Source organism: Aedes albopictus, chromosome 1, assembly GCF_035046485.1.
Source record: "Aedes albopictus strain Foshan chromosome 1, AalbF5, whole genome shotgun sequence".
Taxonomy (NCBI): Eukaryota; Metazoa; Arthropoda; class Insecta; order Diptera; family Culicidae; genus Aedes; species Aedes albopictus.
Window position 1 is genome coordinate 240,224,526 of NC_085136.1, and position 17,102 is coordinate 240,241,627.

The 17,102-nt window shown below is 49.7% G+C and overlaps 1 protein-coding gene across 1 annotated transcript in view; it reads right to left on the bottom strand.

Moving 5' to 3' along the window:
* Positions 1 to 1,496: 1,496 nt before the first annotated feature.
* Positions 1,497 to 17,102, bottom strand: part of LOC109425333 (twitchin) — a 115,752-nt gene continuing 100,146 nt past the window's right edge. Inside the window, exons 22-27 of the mRNA XM_029860217.2 lie at positions 15,442 to 17,102; positions 15,099 to 15,380; positions 14,728 to 15,033; positions 2,701 to 14,664; positions 2,334 to 2,636; positions 1,497 to 2,269 (exon numbers count right to left, since the gene is read on the bottom strand). Of these exons, the coding sequence (XP_029716077.2) occupies positions 1,641 to 2,269; positions 2,334 to 2,636; positions 2,701 to 14,664; positions 14,728 to 15,033; positions 15,099 to 15,380; positions 15,442 to 17,102 (15,145 nt within the window). The 3' untranslated portion in view covers positions 1,497 to 1,640. The remainder of the gene's footprint in view (positions 2,270 to 2,333; positions 2,637 to 2,700; positions 14,665 to 14,727; positions 15,034 to 15,098; positions 15,381 to 15,441) is intronic.

A 17,102-nucleotide genomic window follows, 5' to 3' on the forward strand; every position in this document is an offset into this window, starting at 1 on the left:
AAATTTCAAAGTGATAATTCTCGGCCAAGAAAGCGAATATTTGTATGAAAAAGTATCATTCTGTATGCTCACTCGTAGTGATTGTGATGATACTTTTTCAGCTGCGTTACTGCAGAACTAACAGTTTTTTTTATCACTTCAAAAACGCTAGGTAAACAATCATTGAAAATTAAAAAGTCAATGATTCGTTTGAAAGCTCAGTGATGCACCATAAATCTATTTTGTGTTTTCGAGATATGTACTCCAGAAAAAATCAGACATATAGTTATGCAACGGATCGCCACATTTATGCTGAGTACAAGGGTCCAAAGTACGAACAGCAACCACGCCACCATCAACGTCATCGATCACGCTACCGCGGTGCACCGTTGTCGCCAAGCCACCGTCAGCATTTCCGGAGGAGCCCGACTACGCCGGCCGAATAATGCAGAGTGGACAAGTTTAGGTATTAAATAGGGTTCGATCTTCAATCGAACGAGTTAGTCTTTGCTTGCAGTACTTCGAGTTAAGTTTTATTTCAATCAATTAGTGTCAGTGTAGTGAGTGCATGTAATTAAGTTAGGATTTGTGAATAAAGTTATTTTTTTATAAAAACCCGGTCTTCTGACCGGGCATAACTCGGGTGTTAATGGGTTAAGCTCGAAAACGAGTAAGTTCTGTTACCGTGTAGCAATTTCCAGAACGACTTCTTCTAAAAGCTTGGGTAGTATACTAAAATAGCGCATTTACCCCAAATTCCCCAATGTGTATGGCCACCGATGGTTGACCACCACCAGGTCATGAATTGTTTGGAACCGTTGTTGTGTGATGCTTGGCTGCCGCCCTGGCTGTTGTTATGCTAATTATGTCCATTGACAACGCTGTTTATGATACCTGACAACAATATAGTGCAGCCCTTTGCAAGTTCCAACCTTCCAGCAGCGATCACTCTCAGGTGGGTTTATTACTCATATTTAATCTGTCGTCCACGCAAACTGGACTGAACTGGGCTGAAATGGCATGCAGCAGCTAGCAGCTGTCAAGCTGCCATGTTTAGAGTAGTAATGAAGTCAATGTATTGCCAGAAAGAATCGATTTAGAATCGCCCCATGGTTTAGAACGTTAATAAGTTGTTGTTTGTATTGTTATTACTTTATTATAAACTTTTTTGTTCTGTGGCTTAGTTAGTTGAAGCGCGGTCTAACATTCTGTGTCTTCTAATTTTCAAGTTTTTCTAAAAAATCTGCACAAAAACAACGGGATACAAAGAGGTTTTTGTGCATGACGGAATGTGATATAAGTCGCAAATAAAAACGACACGAAGAAACTACAATTAACTTTGTCGTTTTTTTTTAGATTTTTCGTAATTTTTATATCAACAATAAAAAGTTCACTTGCTATGCCTCAAGGATTCTTACGCGGTTCATACGGATTTTAGTCAAGAAATAAATAATACTTTACAAAAATATTACTTTCAAATGGAGACGCAAAAGACATTCGATTTGAGCTTATCAAAAATTCATTAGACTCTAACGAAAAAAAAAAATCAAGTACAAAAATCCTAACCCAGTTACAAAAAATTGATTCTTCTTGATTGCTGCTATCTAACATCCTAACAACCTTATGAGCTAAAATAGAGATTGAGAGTTCGGGGAGGTTCCCTACGCACTAACATTGACCGAGAAGGAGGCCAGGGCGTCTCCTTGGCGTGTCACCGCCCGCACCTGGTACTGGCCAATGTCCTCGAACGAACACTTGGCAATGGTGAAGGTGTACTTGTTGTCCTTCTTCACGAATCGGTATCGGTTGGAAGACTCGTTGATCGGTTCGCCGTCCTTATACCATTCGAGTTTGGTCGGGGCGTCGTATGTCTCGCAGCTGAACACGGCCTTCGCACCGTCCAGCACACTCAACGAAGCCGGGAACTTGGCGAAGGTTGGCGTGTCCTTCTGCTCGCCACTGGCCAACACCGTAATGGTACAGGAACTGAAGCTTTCGCCACCCTTGTTGAACGCCTCGCACGTGTAAGTGCCAGCGTCTTCGGGGAAGATTTCTGGGATGTGCAGCGAGTACACATCGCCGTCGTGCAGATACTCGAAATCAGGAGTGTTCTTGATTTCCCGGTTATCATGCAGCCAGATCACGTTGAACGGATCCGGGCAGGAGATGTTACACTTGATAACCACCTCCGATCCGTCCTTGTAGTAGCCGGAATCGGTGTGCTTGTTGATGATCGGGGCCTTCAACATAGAGCCCTTCTTATCGCCTGACCGACCTGTCGAGCCGACCTCTGCAATAGGAAAAACACAAATCAGTTCCATTCCAAAACGACCTAAAATCACTGAAAAACTCACTTTTCACATCGAGATTACACAGCGTCGACGTTTCACCCATGGAGTTCTTGGCCGTGCACACGTAGCTACCGGAGTCCTCCGGGAACAGTTCGTTGATTCGCAGGCTGGCAATGCCCGATTTGTACTTAATGTCGATAACGTCCGACGACGTCAACTTCTTGCCGTTCTTGGTCCAAACGATCTGCGGCAGTGGGTCTCCACTGACGTGACAGTTCAGCTGCAGCGGTTCACCATCCGAAGCGATCACATCCTTCAGCTCCTTGGTGAACTTTGGTGGATGCATCAACGCGTCCGATTGCAGAGCTGAAAAGAGTAAATTAGTCTTGGTTATTCCAGATCAATCCCCTACCAACAAATCAATACTCACGCATCAGCTCGCGGGTAGATTGCCGCGATCGCGCATCTGGCGGTCCCAGAGACTTCGAAGCACTTGGCAGTGGCTTAGGTTCCGGTTTCTTTCCGGCAGATTTCGTGACTTCCACCTGAGGCAGTTCCGACTGGTGGCGGCGATCCTCAACGATCACAACACTGCTGGTTTCGGCCTTACCCAGAGGGTTGATGGCAACACACTTGTATTCGCCCGAGTCGCCGACCTTGGTATCAATGATTTCCATGGTCACCACACCATCCGTATGGGTCATCGAGTATTCGTATCGGCTAAGTTCGCGTCCGTTCTTGTACCACTTGACGGTGGGCACTGGCTTTCCGCTGAGACAACACAACAGCTTGCAAGTGTCTCTCATCTGCATAACACGAGGACGTAGCGCGAAAGTGAACACTGGAGCAGCATCCGATTCCTCTTGCCACATTGGACGTGGGCTTGGCTCACGTTTACGAACGGTATGAGTTTCAGGTTTGTAGACTGGCACTTGTTTCGACATCGGATGGACATTCAGGAAGATGACTTCCTCGCGAGATCCGTAGTGATTCTCGGCACGGATGATGTACTCGCCTCGATCGTCCAATTTGACACGGTTGATGATGAAGTAGTAGTCGTCACCAGCATAACGCTTCATGAACTTGACAGACTGTTTCAGTTCCTGGTTGTTATGGTACCAGGTCACAACAGGAGTAGCCACACCAATGACACGACAGTAGAACTTGCAGCTCTGGCCTTCGTAACAGAATGCCGACTGTGGTCGAATGACAAACCGTGGGGCAGCCTGGCGACGGTCGAACGAAGTTTCGTGGATCTTGTACTTGGTAACCAAAAGCTTACGAAGAGCCGAATACTCGGACAGTCTACCCAGAGGCAGGACAAACGATGCCCAGTCGTCGTACTTTCTGCGGATATGATCGCGGATCGTTTTGTATCGCTCGATCGAGATCAACGACGTCGAACTGTTGTAGCTGTCGCTCAACCATGGATGCATCAGGCATTCATGAGCAGTCATGCGCTTCTCGGTATTCTTGATCAACAGACGGCGGATAAAGTCCTTGCATTCCTCAGATACGTCCTTGAATGCAACCTCGTCAAACTCCCAAGTTCCTTGCTTAATGTTCTTCAGAGTGTCGATATCAGTCTCACCAGCGAATGGCGACAATCCACTGATTAGCACATAAGCTAACACACCAACCGCCCACATATCGGTATAGAAACCAACTGGTTCACGCTCCACAATCTCCGGAGCAGCGAACTCGGCCGTTCCCGTCGAGATCTTGACCATTTCATTGGGATTCAATCGCGTGGCCAATCCAAAATCGATCAGTTTCACCTGGTTGCTATTCCTAGTCTGGCACATCACATTCTCGGGCTTAATATCCAGATGGATGATGTTCTTCTCGTGCATGTATTTGACGGCTTCGCAGATCTGCTTCATGTACTCGATGATCTCCTGTTCGCACATGCGGTATCCTTCGGTAGTGATTCTCTCGAAGAGCTCACCACCCGACAAGAACTCGTAAATCAGCACAAATTCATCGTCATCTTCAAATGCATCGTGTAGATGAATCAGCTTGCGATGGTGCAACTGGTTCATGATATCGATTTCCTTGCGAATCAACGTACGTTCAGAGTTCTGGGACACCGGGATAAACTTGGCGGCAAACACGTTTCCGGTCTTACGCTCACGGCAACGATGCACTACACCAAATGCTCCCGTACCAATCTCTTCGAGAATTTCATACAGATCGTATACACTCTTGTTGGAGATCTCCACTGGTTTTGGATGGTATTTGGAGTAGATGTCGAACACGTACGTATCGTAGTCGGAGATCGGTTCACGCTTGCCTTGACGCTTCGGTTTGCCATTCTCATCCAGCTCGTACTTGACACGCTTGGCTGGCTTGATGCCCAAGTCCTTCAGGCTAACCAACTCAGTCTGATCAGATGGCTCCGATCGACCATATACGTTCTCAGCAAACACACGGAACTCGTATTGATGTCCCGGCGACAGGTGTGGAATGATGAGCTGGTTGAAGCGAGTAGTTCCGGCACGAATCCACGTAGATAGTGGCACTTCGCGTTTCTCCACGATATAGTTGGTGATGCTGGCGCCTCCGTCCCAAGATGGCGGCAACCAGCTGAGCGTGACATGATCCAATCCAATTTGATCCACGGTGAGGTTCCTTGGCTTGTCTGGACAATCGCTGATCTGAATCTTGATATCCGCAGTGTCCTGTCCCAGCTCGTTCTCGATCGTGATCGTGTAGGTGCCCGAGTCCATCTGCGAGCCATCGCGGATCGTCAGCACAGTGTGGCGCTCACGAGTCTCAATGTGATAGTGGCTACCGGACTCGATCTGTTCGCCCTTGAGGGTCCAGTGGCAACGTGGTTTCGGGAAGCCGGTGAACGGAATCTTGATCTCGATATTTTCTCCATTGTCGAAGAAGGCCGTGTCGCGGAAGCGTGGTGGAACGTTAAGTTTCGGTGGTGATTTGATGATGAGTGAGGCCTTGGTTGACTTGATACCTCCCTTGTTGACGGCACGGCAAGTGTACTCATCAGCATCCTCGCCAAATACATCGTTGATCGCCAGATGATGCATATCTCCGTCGCTGTACATGTGATACCGAGATCCAGAGCAGATCTCGCGAGCTCCCTTGTGCCAGGTGATCTTTGGACGTGGAACACCGGTGATCTTGCACACGAACTCGACGTTTCTGTTCTGGACACAGGTCAAAGTGTTCAGTGGCTTCACGACCTCTGGGGGCTTGCAAACGTCTGGATCTTCGGCCTTCACCAGCTGCGAAGCCTTGGAGAATTCCGAACAACCAACTTCGTTCTGAGCGGCAACACGGAACTCGTAGAAGCGACCCTCGACCAGATTCGGGCAGTTGATCGTGCAAATTGAGCAGGAGACGGTATTGACACGCTGCCAGGTATCTGTTCCCTGTTCGCGCTTTTCGATCCAGTATCCCAAGATACGGGTACCACCATCCGAGTATGGTTTCTCCCATTCCAAGTTGACGAAATCGCCTCCAACTTCGTGTATGATTGGAATTCCAGGTGGTGATGGCAGATCGTATGGTCCACGGGCCTTGATCGGATCTGATCCCTCCAATGGGGCACCCATTCCGTTCTCGTTCACAGCCGATACACGGAAGAGATATTCCGAGAACTCAATCAATCCCTTGATGATCAACTGCGTTTCCTTGATGTAGTTAGAAACGATTAGCCAGTGCTGCGATTTAATGTCGCGACGTTCAACAACGTAATGGGTGATCTTGCGACCTCCATCGTACTTCGGTGGTTTCCAAGATACGGTACACATGTTCTTCGTAACGTGACTGATCAGCAGTGGTCCTGTTGGTGGTCCAGGCAGTCCAGTTACATGCACATTCACATTACACGACACACTGCCACTTTCGTTTTTGAAGTTAACCAGGTACACTCCCTTATCAGCATCTTCAACATCGCGGATGTAGATAACTGCGCAATCGTCAAACACTGTGTACTTAATGTGCTCGGTTTCCACCAGCTTCTCGCGATCCTTCGAAATGTTAACCTCCATCGGATGGTCTCCATTGAATCCAAGCTTGATCTTGGCGTTGTCTCCCTTGATCAAGTACACGTCCGATGGAATGTTGACCAGTTTCGGTGGTACTCCAATCTTCACAGCAGCCGTAGTATGGATAGCTCCGACAAAGTTAAGTGCCTCACAAGTGTAGTCACCCTCGTCACGATACGTGACATTCGAGATGTGCAACGAGAATACACCGTTCTTGCTTTCCAAAGCAAACTGACCTCCGTGGGTGATCTCCTTTCCATTGCGCAACCATCTGCAGGTCGGTTCCGGTTTTCCATGGGCTTCGCAAGTCAACTGCACCGATTTTCCAAGTGGCACCAGGCTGAACTTCAACCTCTTGACCCATTCTGGTTTCTCGGTGTCCAGTTGTTCACCAATACGTACCGAGCGAGTTTCAGCCGATGGTGGTGACACTCCATAGTTATTAACAGCGTAGACACGGAATTCGTAAACTCCGCCTTCAATGAGATTCGTAATGGTAAGCTCAGTAACAGGAATATTGGACTCGTTGCATTTGACCCAGCGTGCTCCTCCAATGTCACGACGTTCCACATAGTAGCCGGTGATTCTAGAACCACCATCGCTTGCCGGCGGAGTCCAGCTAAGATCGACGAAGCTCTTGCCAACCTTAACGATGGCCGGGGCTCCTGGTGCCGATGGTGGCGTAATCTTGCCATGGATCTTGAATCTCTTCGACGAAGCCGATGGCTTGCTTACACCAGCAGCATTCTGTGCACGGACGCGGAATTCGTACTCTTTGCCAGGTATAAGGTTGTACACCTGGTAGCTGTTGTCCTTGATGAGGAAGTTGCACACGATCCAAGTACTGTCGGTAACATCGCGGTACTCGAAGCGATAGCCCTGGATACGAGATCCACCATCCATAAGTGGGCGTTCCCAGGTGACCGTGACGTAGCTGGCATCCCAATCGGACACACGTGGTGGGTTCGGTGGATCGGGCACGGTGAATGGATAACGAGCAACAATAGGTTCTTCCAAAATCAAAGGATCACTAATGCCGTACTGATTCTCAGCACGAACCCGGAAGCTGTACTGTTTGTTATTTTCCATTCCCATGTTGTCGTAGTGAGTTGATCGGACAAAGCTGCTTGCCTTGGTCCAGTAGCCCAGTGGTTCGTAGCGTTCGACAATGTAGTTCGTGATTGGACTGCCACCATCGTCCAGTGGGACCTTCCAGGACAGTGTACACGAGTCTGGAGTGATTTCCGTAACTTCCAGTGGTCCAATTGGAGGAGTTGGCTTATCAACCACCAGCACACGGCAAGAAGCAGTATCCTTTCCAACGCAGTTGACCAAGTGAATGGTGTAGCTGCCGCTGTCCAAGCGCTTGGCATTGTCGTTCTTGAAGACGGCTTCGGTATCGGTAACCTGCAGTTCGATTCTTTCGTTTCTTGAAACCTCGTTTCCGTTAACCAACCAGAATGCATCTGGTCGCGGTGAGGCAGCGAATGGAACAATGATCTTGAATGGATCGCGGGCAATAACCAGAATGTCTCGCATTCCAATATCCGAGGTGATCTTCGGAGCGGTGAAGGCGGCTGTGACCATGATCGGATCCGACGGAGCACTGAATGGTGACTGGCCAGCGGCATTAACGGCGGCCACGCGGAAGATGTATTCGCGGTTTTCAGTGAGTCCAGACACTTTGCACATGAGATCCTTGAGGGTACCCTGTTGAACCTTGGTCCAGGTTCCTTCGGCAGCCGGTCGCTTCTCGACAATGTAGTGCGTGATCGGCGAACCACCGTTGCTTGCCGGTTTGATCCAAGTGATGGTGACGGAGTCTTCGGTGGTCTCGACACGGGTCGGAGTTCCAGGTTGCGTTGGGACATCGAATGGATGCTTGGCAATGATGGTGTCGGATTGAGCAGGTTCAGACATTCCGTACTTGTTTTCAGCATAGACACGGAACTCGTACTGTTGGTTGATACGCAGGTTGCGAATCTTGAGGTAGGTAGTCGTGCAGTAGCTGCTGACCTTGGTCCAGTTGGATGAGTTCTTCTCCTTCCTTTCGACAACATAGTTGGTAACCTGCGAGCCGCCATCATCAAGTGGTGCATTCCAGCATAGAGTGAGGTGTTCTCCACCATACGATTCGACGCCAATGTTCTCCGGTTTCGATGGTTTGTCCAAGACCTTAACGTTGCAAGTGGCAATGTCGTAACCAGATGGATTCTTAAGCATGAGACGATATTGTTTAGAATCAGTACGCTTGCTGTTCGTAACGACGAAGATGGCAGCTTCATCTGTGAGCTGTTGATGCACACGGGTATCCTTATCATCAAGCTGCTCATCGTTGGCAAACCAGGTGGCGACCGGTTTCGGGAAAGCAGTGTACGGGATGTGGATATTGAAGTCCTCTCCCGCACGAACAGTAATATCCCGAACGTTGCGCAGATCCATCATTGGTTTGTTGGGCTGCTCCTGTAGGATAACCGAAATACTTGGACGCGATGGATCGGACGAGCCAATGTCGTTGACCGCAATCAAACGGAATTGGTATTCCTTGTTCTCTTCTAAGTTTTCAACGCGGTACGACTGATCGCTGCACAAGTCAGCGGCACTGTTGGAATCCACCCATTTCTCTTCATCCTTGACACGGTACTGAATCAGATAGCCCTTGATCTTCTCTTTGGCATCTCTACGCAGCGTGCGCCAAGACAGAGTTACGCTGTTGCGCGAGATCTTATCGATCGATGGTGGATCTGGTTGATTCGGACGTTTGCGTTGGTATTGTGCAGTGATGGGATCGGTTGGCTCACTTGGCTTGCTGACACCGACGTCATTGACGGACTTCACACGGAATTCGTAACGGAAGCCTTCCATCAGATCAGGAATAGTGTAAGTAGTGTTGACAGTTGGGTAGTTGTTGACTTGCACCCATTCGCCTGTACCACGTTCACGCTTCTCGACGATGTAGCCGGTGACTGGACGAGTTTGCACTCGCGGAGGTTTCCACGAGATGGTGCACGAGCTCGGAGTATAATCTTCGACTGCCGGCTTGTCGACTGTCTGCGGTGGATCGGGGCTCTTTGGCGAGATGGTCTTGCTTTCAGTTGGATCCGAAGCTCCGTAGATGTTCTCGGCACGAACTCGGAAGATGTATTCGTGATTCTCGGTCAGATGCTTGATAGTATGCGAACAGCGAGGAACAGTACCGTAAACCATCTTCCAGTTGTCGGATGGGAATTCTTTGTACTCGATACTGTATCCGGTGATGTCTGAGCCACCGTCGTCCTTTGGTGGATCCCAGTTGAGGGTAACGGTGTCTTGGGTAGTTTCCAAGGCGAACACATTTCGTGGTGGTTGTGGACGATCGACGACGATGACTTCGAACTCTCTGGTATCCTCGCCGTACTGGTTGGATGCCTTGATTTTGTAGGTATCTGAGTCCTTGCGTTCACTACGCTCGACACGGAAGACAGTATGTTCGCTGTTGGTATCGATGGTAGTGCGAGAAGTTTCCGGGATCTTGACTCCATTGCGGAACCATTCGACGGTTGGAATTGGAGCACCAACCAGTGGAATTGTAATGATGATTGGTTCTCCAGCACGGACCTTGATGGTACGCTTGCCGAAACTGTCAAGGTTGAGTTTAGGAGCCTGTTGCATTGGTTTAGCCCAGCATTTGCTTGATGGATCGCTAGGTTGACCCTGTCCAGCAGCATTGACGGCCGATACACGGTAGTCGTACTGGTGACCACGCATGACTCCAGTGTCAGTAAATTCGATGTTCGCGACTGGATATTTGTTGGCTTGAATCCAGCGTCCAGTAGCAGTATCCCTTCGTTCGATGTTGTAACCACTGATTCTAGAGCCACCGTCACTAATTGGAGGCTTCCAGCTCAGAGTGATAAAGTCGTAGTTACTATCCGTAATGTCTGGTTTGGTTGGCGGGCCAGGAACGACGAACTGATCCTTGGCCACGACTGGGTGCTTGCTCATCAAACCATCCGAGCGTCCTTGAAGGTTTTCAGCCATGACACGGAACTCGTATTTGTTGCCCTTGTTCAGACGAGGCACCACAGTGTGAGTATACTTCGGACTAACATAGGCCACAGCCGGTACCCAACCTCCTCCGTGGGTAAGATCCTTCTTCTCTACAACGTATCCGGTGATCTCGGATCCACCGTTGTCCTTTGGAGGTTTCCACGAGATTGTTACGCTCTTTTCCGTGATTTCTTCGTAGTTCATTGGGCCTTCTGGTGGATCTGGGCGATCCAGCACTGTCAAATGCAAACTGCCTTCGTCGGTACCGCTCGAGTTGCTGATCTTAAGCTTGTAGTCACCGGAGTCACCACGGTTGCAGTTAACGGTGTGCACAATGGTGTGATGTCCAACAGCGGTCATTGTCGTACGCTTGTCGCTCTCCACTGGCTTACCATTCAAAGTCCAAACAACTTCCGGTGCCGGTTCTCCGGTGAAGTTCACATCCAAATGGAAGATAAGTCCAGCCTTGACAACCATATCTCGCAGTGGGGTAACGATCTTGGGAGCAATGAAGCGTGAACGAGTGAGCACGGCATCCGAGGCATCTGAAGGCTCAGACTCTCCAGCGGCATTAACAGCAATGACACGGAACTCCCATTCGGTTTCGGTGGCCAGATCTGGTACCTTGAGATTGCGTTGAATTCCAGGCACTCGTCCAGCAGTGCTCCAGTAAGGACTGTCCTTCTCCTTCTTCTGTACAATGTATTCGGTGATTGGAGCTCCTCCGTCGGACTTGGGTGCATTCCATTCCAAGCTGACCGAGTTGGCATCCCAATCGGTAACCTGGGGCTTCGGTGGCTGTGAGGGCTCTTCGAAATCGTTCTTGGCGACAATTGGATGCGAAGATTCCAGTGGTTCGGATTCACCAATTTCGTTGACGGCCTTGACTCTGAACGAGTAACGTTTGTTGTGAATCAGACGCGAAATCTCGTTAACCAGTGAAGTGCTCATTCCGGCAGCAGACCACGTGCCACGGGACATGTCCATCTTTTCAATTACATAGTGAGTTATTGGACTGCCTCCATCGTCCTTGGGCAATTTCCATTCCAGATGGCATCCTTCGGTAGTGATGTTCGTGATTCTGAGTGGTCCTTCCGGTGGCGATGGTTTATCCAGAACGGTAACGTGTCCAGACGCCGAATACTCGCCGCAACTGTTCTTCACGATCAGCGTGTACATACCACAGTCTTCACGGATCGAGAAAGGAATCTCCAACGAAACCTCGTTGTTGTAGGCTTCACGGATGACTCTTTGGGATTCTGGGATGACGACTCCGTCGCGTTTCCAGACGGCAGTCACGTTTGGCGACGCTTCAACAGTCACATTGTAAGCGATCTTCTTGCCAACCGGAACGATCAGATCCTTCAGAGCGTTCTTGTCGAAGTGAGGTGGCACGAAACGAGACTTGCACACAATTGGATCAGAAGATTCGCTTGGGTCACTTACGCCAGCCTTATTGACAGCGCAGATACGGAACTCATACTCTTCGTCCTTGACCAAATCGGTGATCTTGGCAGCTGGTTTGTACAGTTCAGTGAACTCTCCAGCAAATTTCCAATCTCCGTAGCGAGGCTTCTTCTCAACGACGTAGCTCGTGATCGGCGATCCTCCATCCTTCTTCGGGATGGCCCATTCCAGGGTAACGTAGTTATCGCTCCAATCAACAGCCACGGGTTTGCCAGGTTTGTCCGGCTTAGTGTACGGATCCTTGGCAGTGATTGGTTGAGAAGTAGACAACGGAATAGATTCACCCTGTTTATTGACCGCACGTACGCGGAATTGGTACGAATGTCCCTCGATCAAGTTATCCGGACGAATCTTGGTCGAAATGGTTTCGCCAACCGGGATCCAACGCAGTTGATCGGTGTCCAGTTTTTCAACGACGTAATGCAGGATTTCCGAACCACCATCGTCCTTCGGAGGACGCCACATAAGCGTGACTCCAGTCTTGGACAGATTCTCGTGACGAATAGGTCCCTCTGGTGGAGCAGGAACGTCCAGGACTACCACATTTACATCAGCGATGTCGATACCATTCTTGTTCTTGGCCGTGAGCGTGTAGACTCCACTATCGGAACGCTTGACATCCATAACACGCAGCTTGGTCCTGTAGTTTTCGTATACAACCTTGACACGATCCGTATTGATAACCATATTGTCCTTATGAGTCCATTCCTTAGCTGGAACCGGCTCACCTTGTACCGGAACGTCGAATTCAAATGTCAGTCCAGCGCGGATCTTGACGTTGTTCAACGAGTAACGATCGATCTTTGGTGGTTGATTCTTGCTACGAGCAATATGCGAGTCGGTTGGTTTACTAGCTTCACCTTCTCCTGCGCGGTTGATTGCCTTGACACGGAACTGGTAGGCAGTGCCTTCAATCAGATCTGGAACCTTGGCAGTGCATGCATCACCGTCAACTTCAGCGCACTTCTCCCAATCTCCAGAGTACTTGCTGAGCTTTTCGACAACATAACCGGTAATTGGAGCACCTCCGTCATTCTCCGGGGCCTTCCATTCCAGCTCGACGTAATCCTTATCGTAGTCCGTGATGGTAAGGTTCTCTGGTCGTTGTGGTGTACGGAACGGATTCTTCGCAACCACGGAGTTCGCCATCGACAGAGGCTCGGATTTGCCCATTTTGTTCTGAGCGCGAACGCGGAACTTATACGAGTGTCCTTCGATGAGACCATCGATCTCCGCTTTGCACTTGCTGCTTCCCGAGTCTCCAGCATACACCCATGTGCCCTTAGCTTCGTCCAACTTTTCAATGATATAGTTGTCAATGGGCAATCCACCGTCATCTTCTGGAGCACGCCATTCCAGAATGGCTCCATTGGCAGTGATCTCCGCAACCTTTAGCGGTCCTCCAGGTGGGCTAGGAACATCCAAAACAGTAACGAACACATTGGCCGTATCTTTGCCGTTTTCGTTTTCGGCTTCGATCGTGTAGGTTCCTGATTCACCACGTGTAGCCGATCGAATGGTGATCTTGGTGTTGTAATCGTAATCCTGAATCTTGAAGCGCTCATTCTGTTTCAACTCGCGCTTGTTCAACGACCATCTGGTCTTAGGAATTGGCTCTCCGGTAACCTTAACGTCGAACACAACATTGTTTCCGGCCTTGATACGCACATCGATCAAGTTCGTGCGATCGATCTTCGGTGGTTGGTTCTTCGGCTTACATATGATTGGTGGAGTTGCGTTGCTTGGAGCACCTGGGCCAGCATCATTAACAGCCCGAACTCGGAATTCGTATTTCTGGCCTTCCATGAGATCAGGTACTTCAGCCGTGGTAGCATCGGCAGGCACTTGCATCTTCTTTTCCCATTCGCCGTATTTGTCCTTGACTTCAACGACATATCCAGTGAGAGGAGATCCTCCATCGCTGAGCGGAGGTATCCAGGCCAGTTTGACAAAGTCTGGACCCCAGTCGGTAGCCTTGCAGTTCTGAGGCGCAGATGGTTCGTCGAACGGATTCTTCGCAATGAAGTCTCCAACCTGTTCCAATGGTTTGGATTCACCTTCAGCATTGACAGCACTGACGCGGAACTTGTACTTCTTGCCGTTTTGTAGACCACTAATGTCGGCATTGGTTTCTACGCTACGGGCATGTGGGACCCATGCATTAGCATCTTCGTCGAAGCGCTCAATCTGGTAGTATTCAATATCGCAACCACCATCGTCGCGTGGACGCTTCCACTTCAGCTTGCAAGTCTCCTTGGTGATATCCGATACCTGTAGTGGTCCTTCTGGAGCTCCGGGTTTGTCAGTAACCGTAACCTGGACACATACGTAATCACGTCCTGACGAATTGGTAGCCGTGATTTCATAATCTCCAGAATCATTGCGGTTAGCCGGGCGAAGAATGAACTTGGAGTTGTAATCCGTATTGAGAATCTCCAGGCGTCTATCACCTGAAACCGTGGCTTTGTTGACGCGCCATTCACATTTGGGCGCCGGTTCACCAGACACATTGACGTCGAACTTGAGCATCGATCCAGCGGAGATAGAAATATCCCGAATGGTTCTACGATCGATCTTCGGTGGAGCGAAGCGTGGCTTGGCAGTAAACGTACGACTGGCATCCGATGGGTCAGACTGTCCGGCTTTGTTAACTGCAATAACACGGAATTGATACTCGTTACCTTCAACCAGACCACCAACGGTAGCTGTCGGGCTTGGCGAAGTGGTTTCGCAGGCCTTCTCCCAGATTGGACTGTATTTGTCCTTCTTTTCAATGATGTAACCTGTAATCGGGCTGCCACCATCGTCGGGTTCTGGCCACTTGAGCACAGCGTGGTTCTCAGACCAATCAACAACCGTGGGGGCGCTGGGCGTGTCGGGAACGGCTACAATAAAGAGAAGTAGGGATATTATTGAGCGTTTGATGAATTTAAGGGAAGTGTACTCACAGAAGCTATCCTTCGCCAAATAGGTACCAGCGGACTCCAACGGGTCGGATTCACCCTCAGCGTTGACGGCCTTGACACGGAACTTGTATCGATGGCCTGGGATGAGACCCTCAACCGGGAACTCCGTGAACGGCCACTCGACCTTTCCAGCCGTCATCCAAATGCCATTGTCCGGATCGAACTTCTCGACAACGTAGTGATCGATCGGAACGCCTCCATCGTCCTTGGGCTTCTGCCATTCCAGTCTGCAGCTATCCTTGGTCATGTCCTTGACTTCCAGTGGGCCTTCCGGTGCGCTTGGTTTAGCTGAAAATCAAACAACGTGAGCATGAGAATTTGCAAACTCAACGAAATCTAACCTAAATACTTACATCTTACAGTGACAGTGATCTCCACCTGATCGGTTCCGAACTTGTTGGTTGCCTTGATTATGTACTTGCCCGAATCGCGACGATCCGGGTTGGTGTTGGCAAACTTGCTGTTGTACGGAACGTTGTCAATGGTGCGCGTGGTCGTTGTCGTAACCATACGATCGTTGATCGTCCAGTCCACATCTGGAGCTGGTTCACCGGAGATCTTGACATCGAATCCAAACGGCTCACCGATGGCGACACTCAGATTCTTCAGGTTGCGACGGTCAATCTTTGGTGGAACTGGAGAAAGAGAATGTGAAGATTAAAATGTGTTTCAAGAACCAACTTCTGAAATACTTACGCTTCCTAGGTTTGGCAGTGATCGGTTTGCTGTGGTCACTCCAGATACCGGGGCCAGCTTCGTTGACGGCACGAACCTTGAATTCGTACACCTCGCCCTCGTTCAACTCCGTGACCTTAGCCTCGCACTTGTTTCCGATAACTTCGGCGGCCCTGATCCACTTGATGGTTCCATGCTCGCGCTTCTCCACAATGTACTTGGTGATCGGAGAGCCACCATCACACACTGGAGGAGTCCACCGCAGTTCGATGAAGTTGCGATCCCAATCGTAGGCCTCCGGAGTACCAGGTTTTCCAGGTTCGTCGAATGGATTCTTGGCCATGATGAACTGTTCGGTAGACAACGGCTCCGAAACACCTTCATCGTTGACCGCAGAAACACGGAACAAGTATTCTTGTCCTGGTTCCAGGTTGGTGACGTCCATGTGCGTATCGGGAGTACGTCCGACAGGAACCCATCGTCCAGTTTCTTTATCGAATTTCTCAACGTTATAGTGATCAATTGGTACACCACCGTCGTCTAGTGGTGGGTTCCATTTGAGCGAGCAACCTTCCTTGTGGACGTTCGATACCTTAAGCGGACCTTCAGGAGCTGTTGGTTTGTCCAGAACTGTGATGGTGAACTGGTGTTCATCATAACCAGACGAATTTTCGGCCTTGATCTCATAAGTGCCGTTGTGTGCACGTGTTACACCTCCGATCGTCAACTTGGCTCGGTAGTCTTCGAATTCTACACGGATTTCTGGATTGTCCTTCTCAATACGAGCCTTATTAATCAACCAGTACTTAGTTGGAGCAGGTTCACCGCTGATCTTGCAATCCAGACGTAGCGATTGACCACCCTTCAGCGTCGTGTTCTTGAGCGTCGACCGATCAATTCTTGGTGGAGCGAAACGGTCCTTAACCAAGACTGGGTCAGACAAAGGCGAGTACGGGCTGTGTCCACCCTTGTTCACAGCCTTCACACGGAACTGATAAGTTGTACCTTCGAAAAGATCCTGGACCTTGGCTTTGTTGACTGGTCCATCGGTTTCCATAGCCTTCATCCACTTGGTGCTGTTAACATCCTTCTTTTCGATAATGTATTTGGTGATTGGTGCTCCTCCATCGCTTTCCGGCTCAGCCCATTCCAGCATGACATGCTTTCTGGACCAATCGGTAGCCTTTGGTTTTCCGGGTGCGCTGGGAGCATCGTAGGGATTCTTGGCCCGGGTACTGGTATCGGTTTCCAGGGGTTCAGATTCGCCCTCGCTGTTGACGGCCTTCACGCGGAACATGTAGTCCTTGCCTTCCTGAAGTCCGCTTACATCAGCCTCTGGGAATCGAGACTCACAGACTTGAATCCACCGGCCGCTGTCAACATCCATACGTTCGACAACGTATGCTTGAACTGGCTCACCACCGTCATCTTCTGGTGGCAACCAGGCCAGTTTGCAGCCCTCTGCCGTTACATCCGATACCTTCAGTGGTCCCATACACTTCGAAGGCTTCGCCAGCACCACCAACTCCATCTCGACGGTGTCCGTACCATTTTTGTTCTTAGCAGTAACTTTATAAATGCCTGAATCGGAACGTTTCAAGTTTCTAATAATCAAGTTAGTCTTGTAGTCTTCGTTATCCAGCCGGATGCGTTCTTCCTCCTTGCCAGTAATTGGTTTGCCC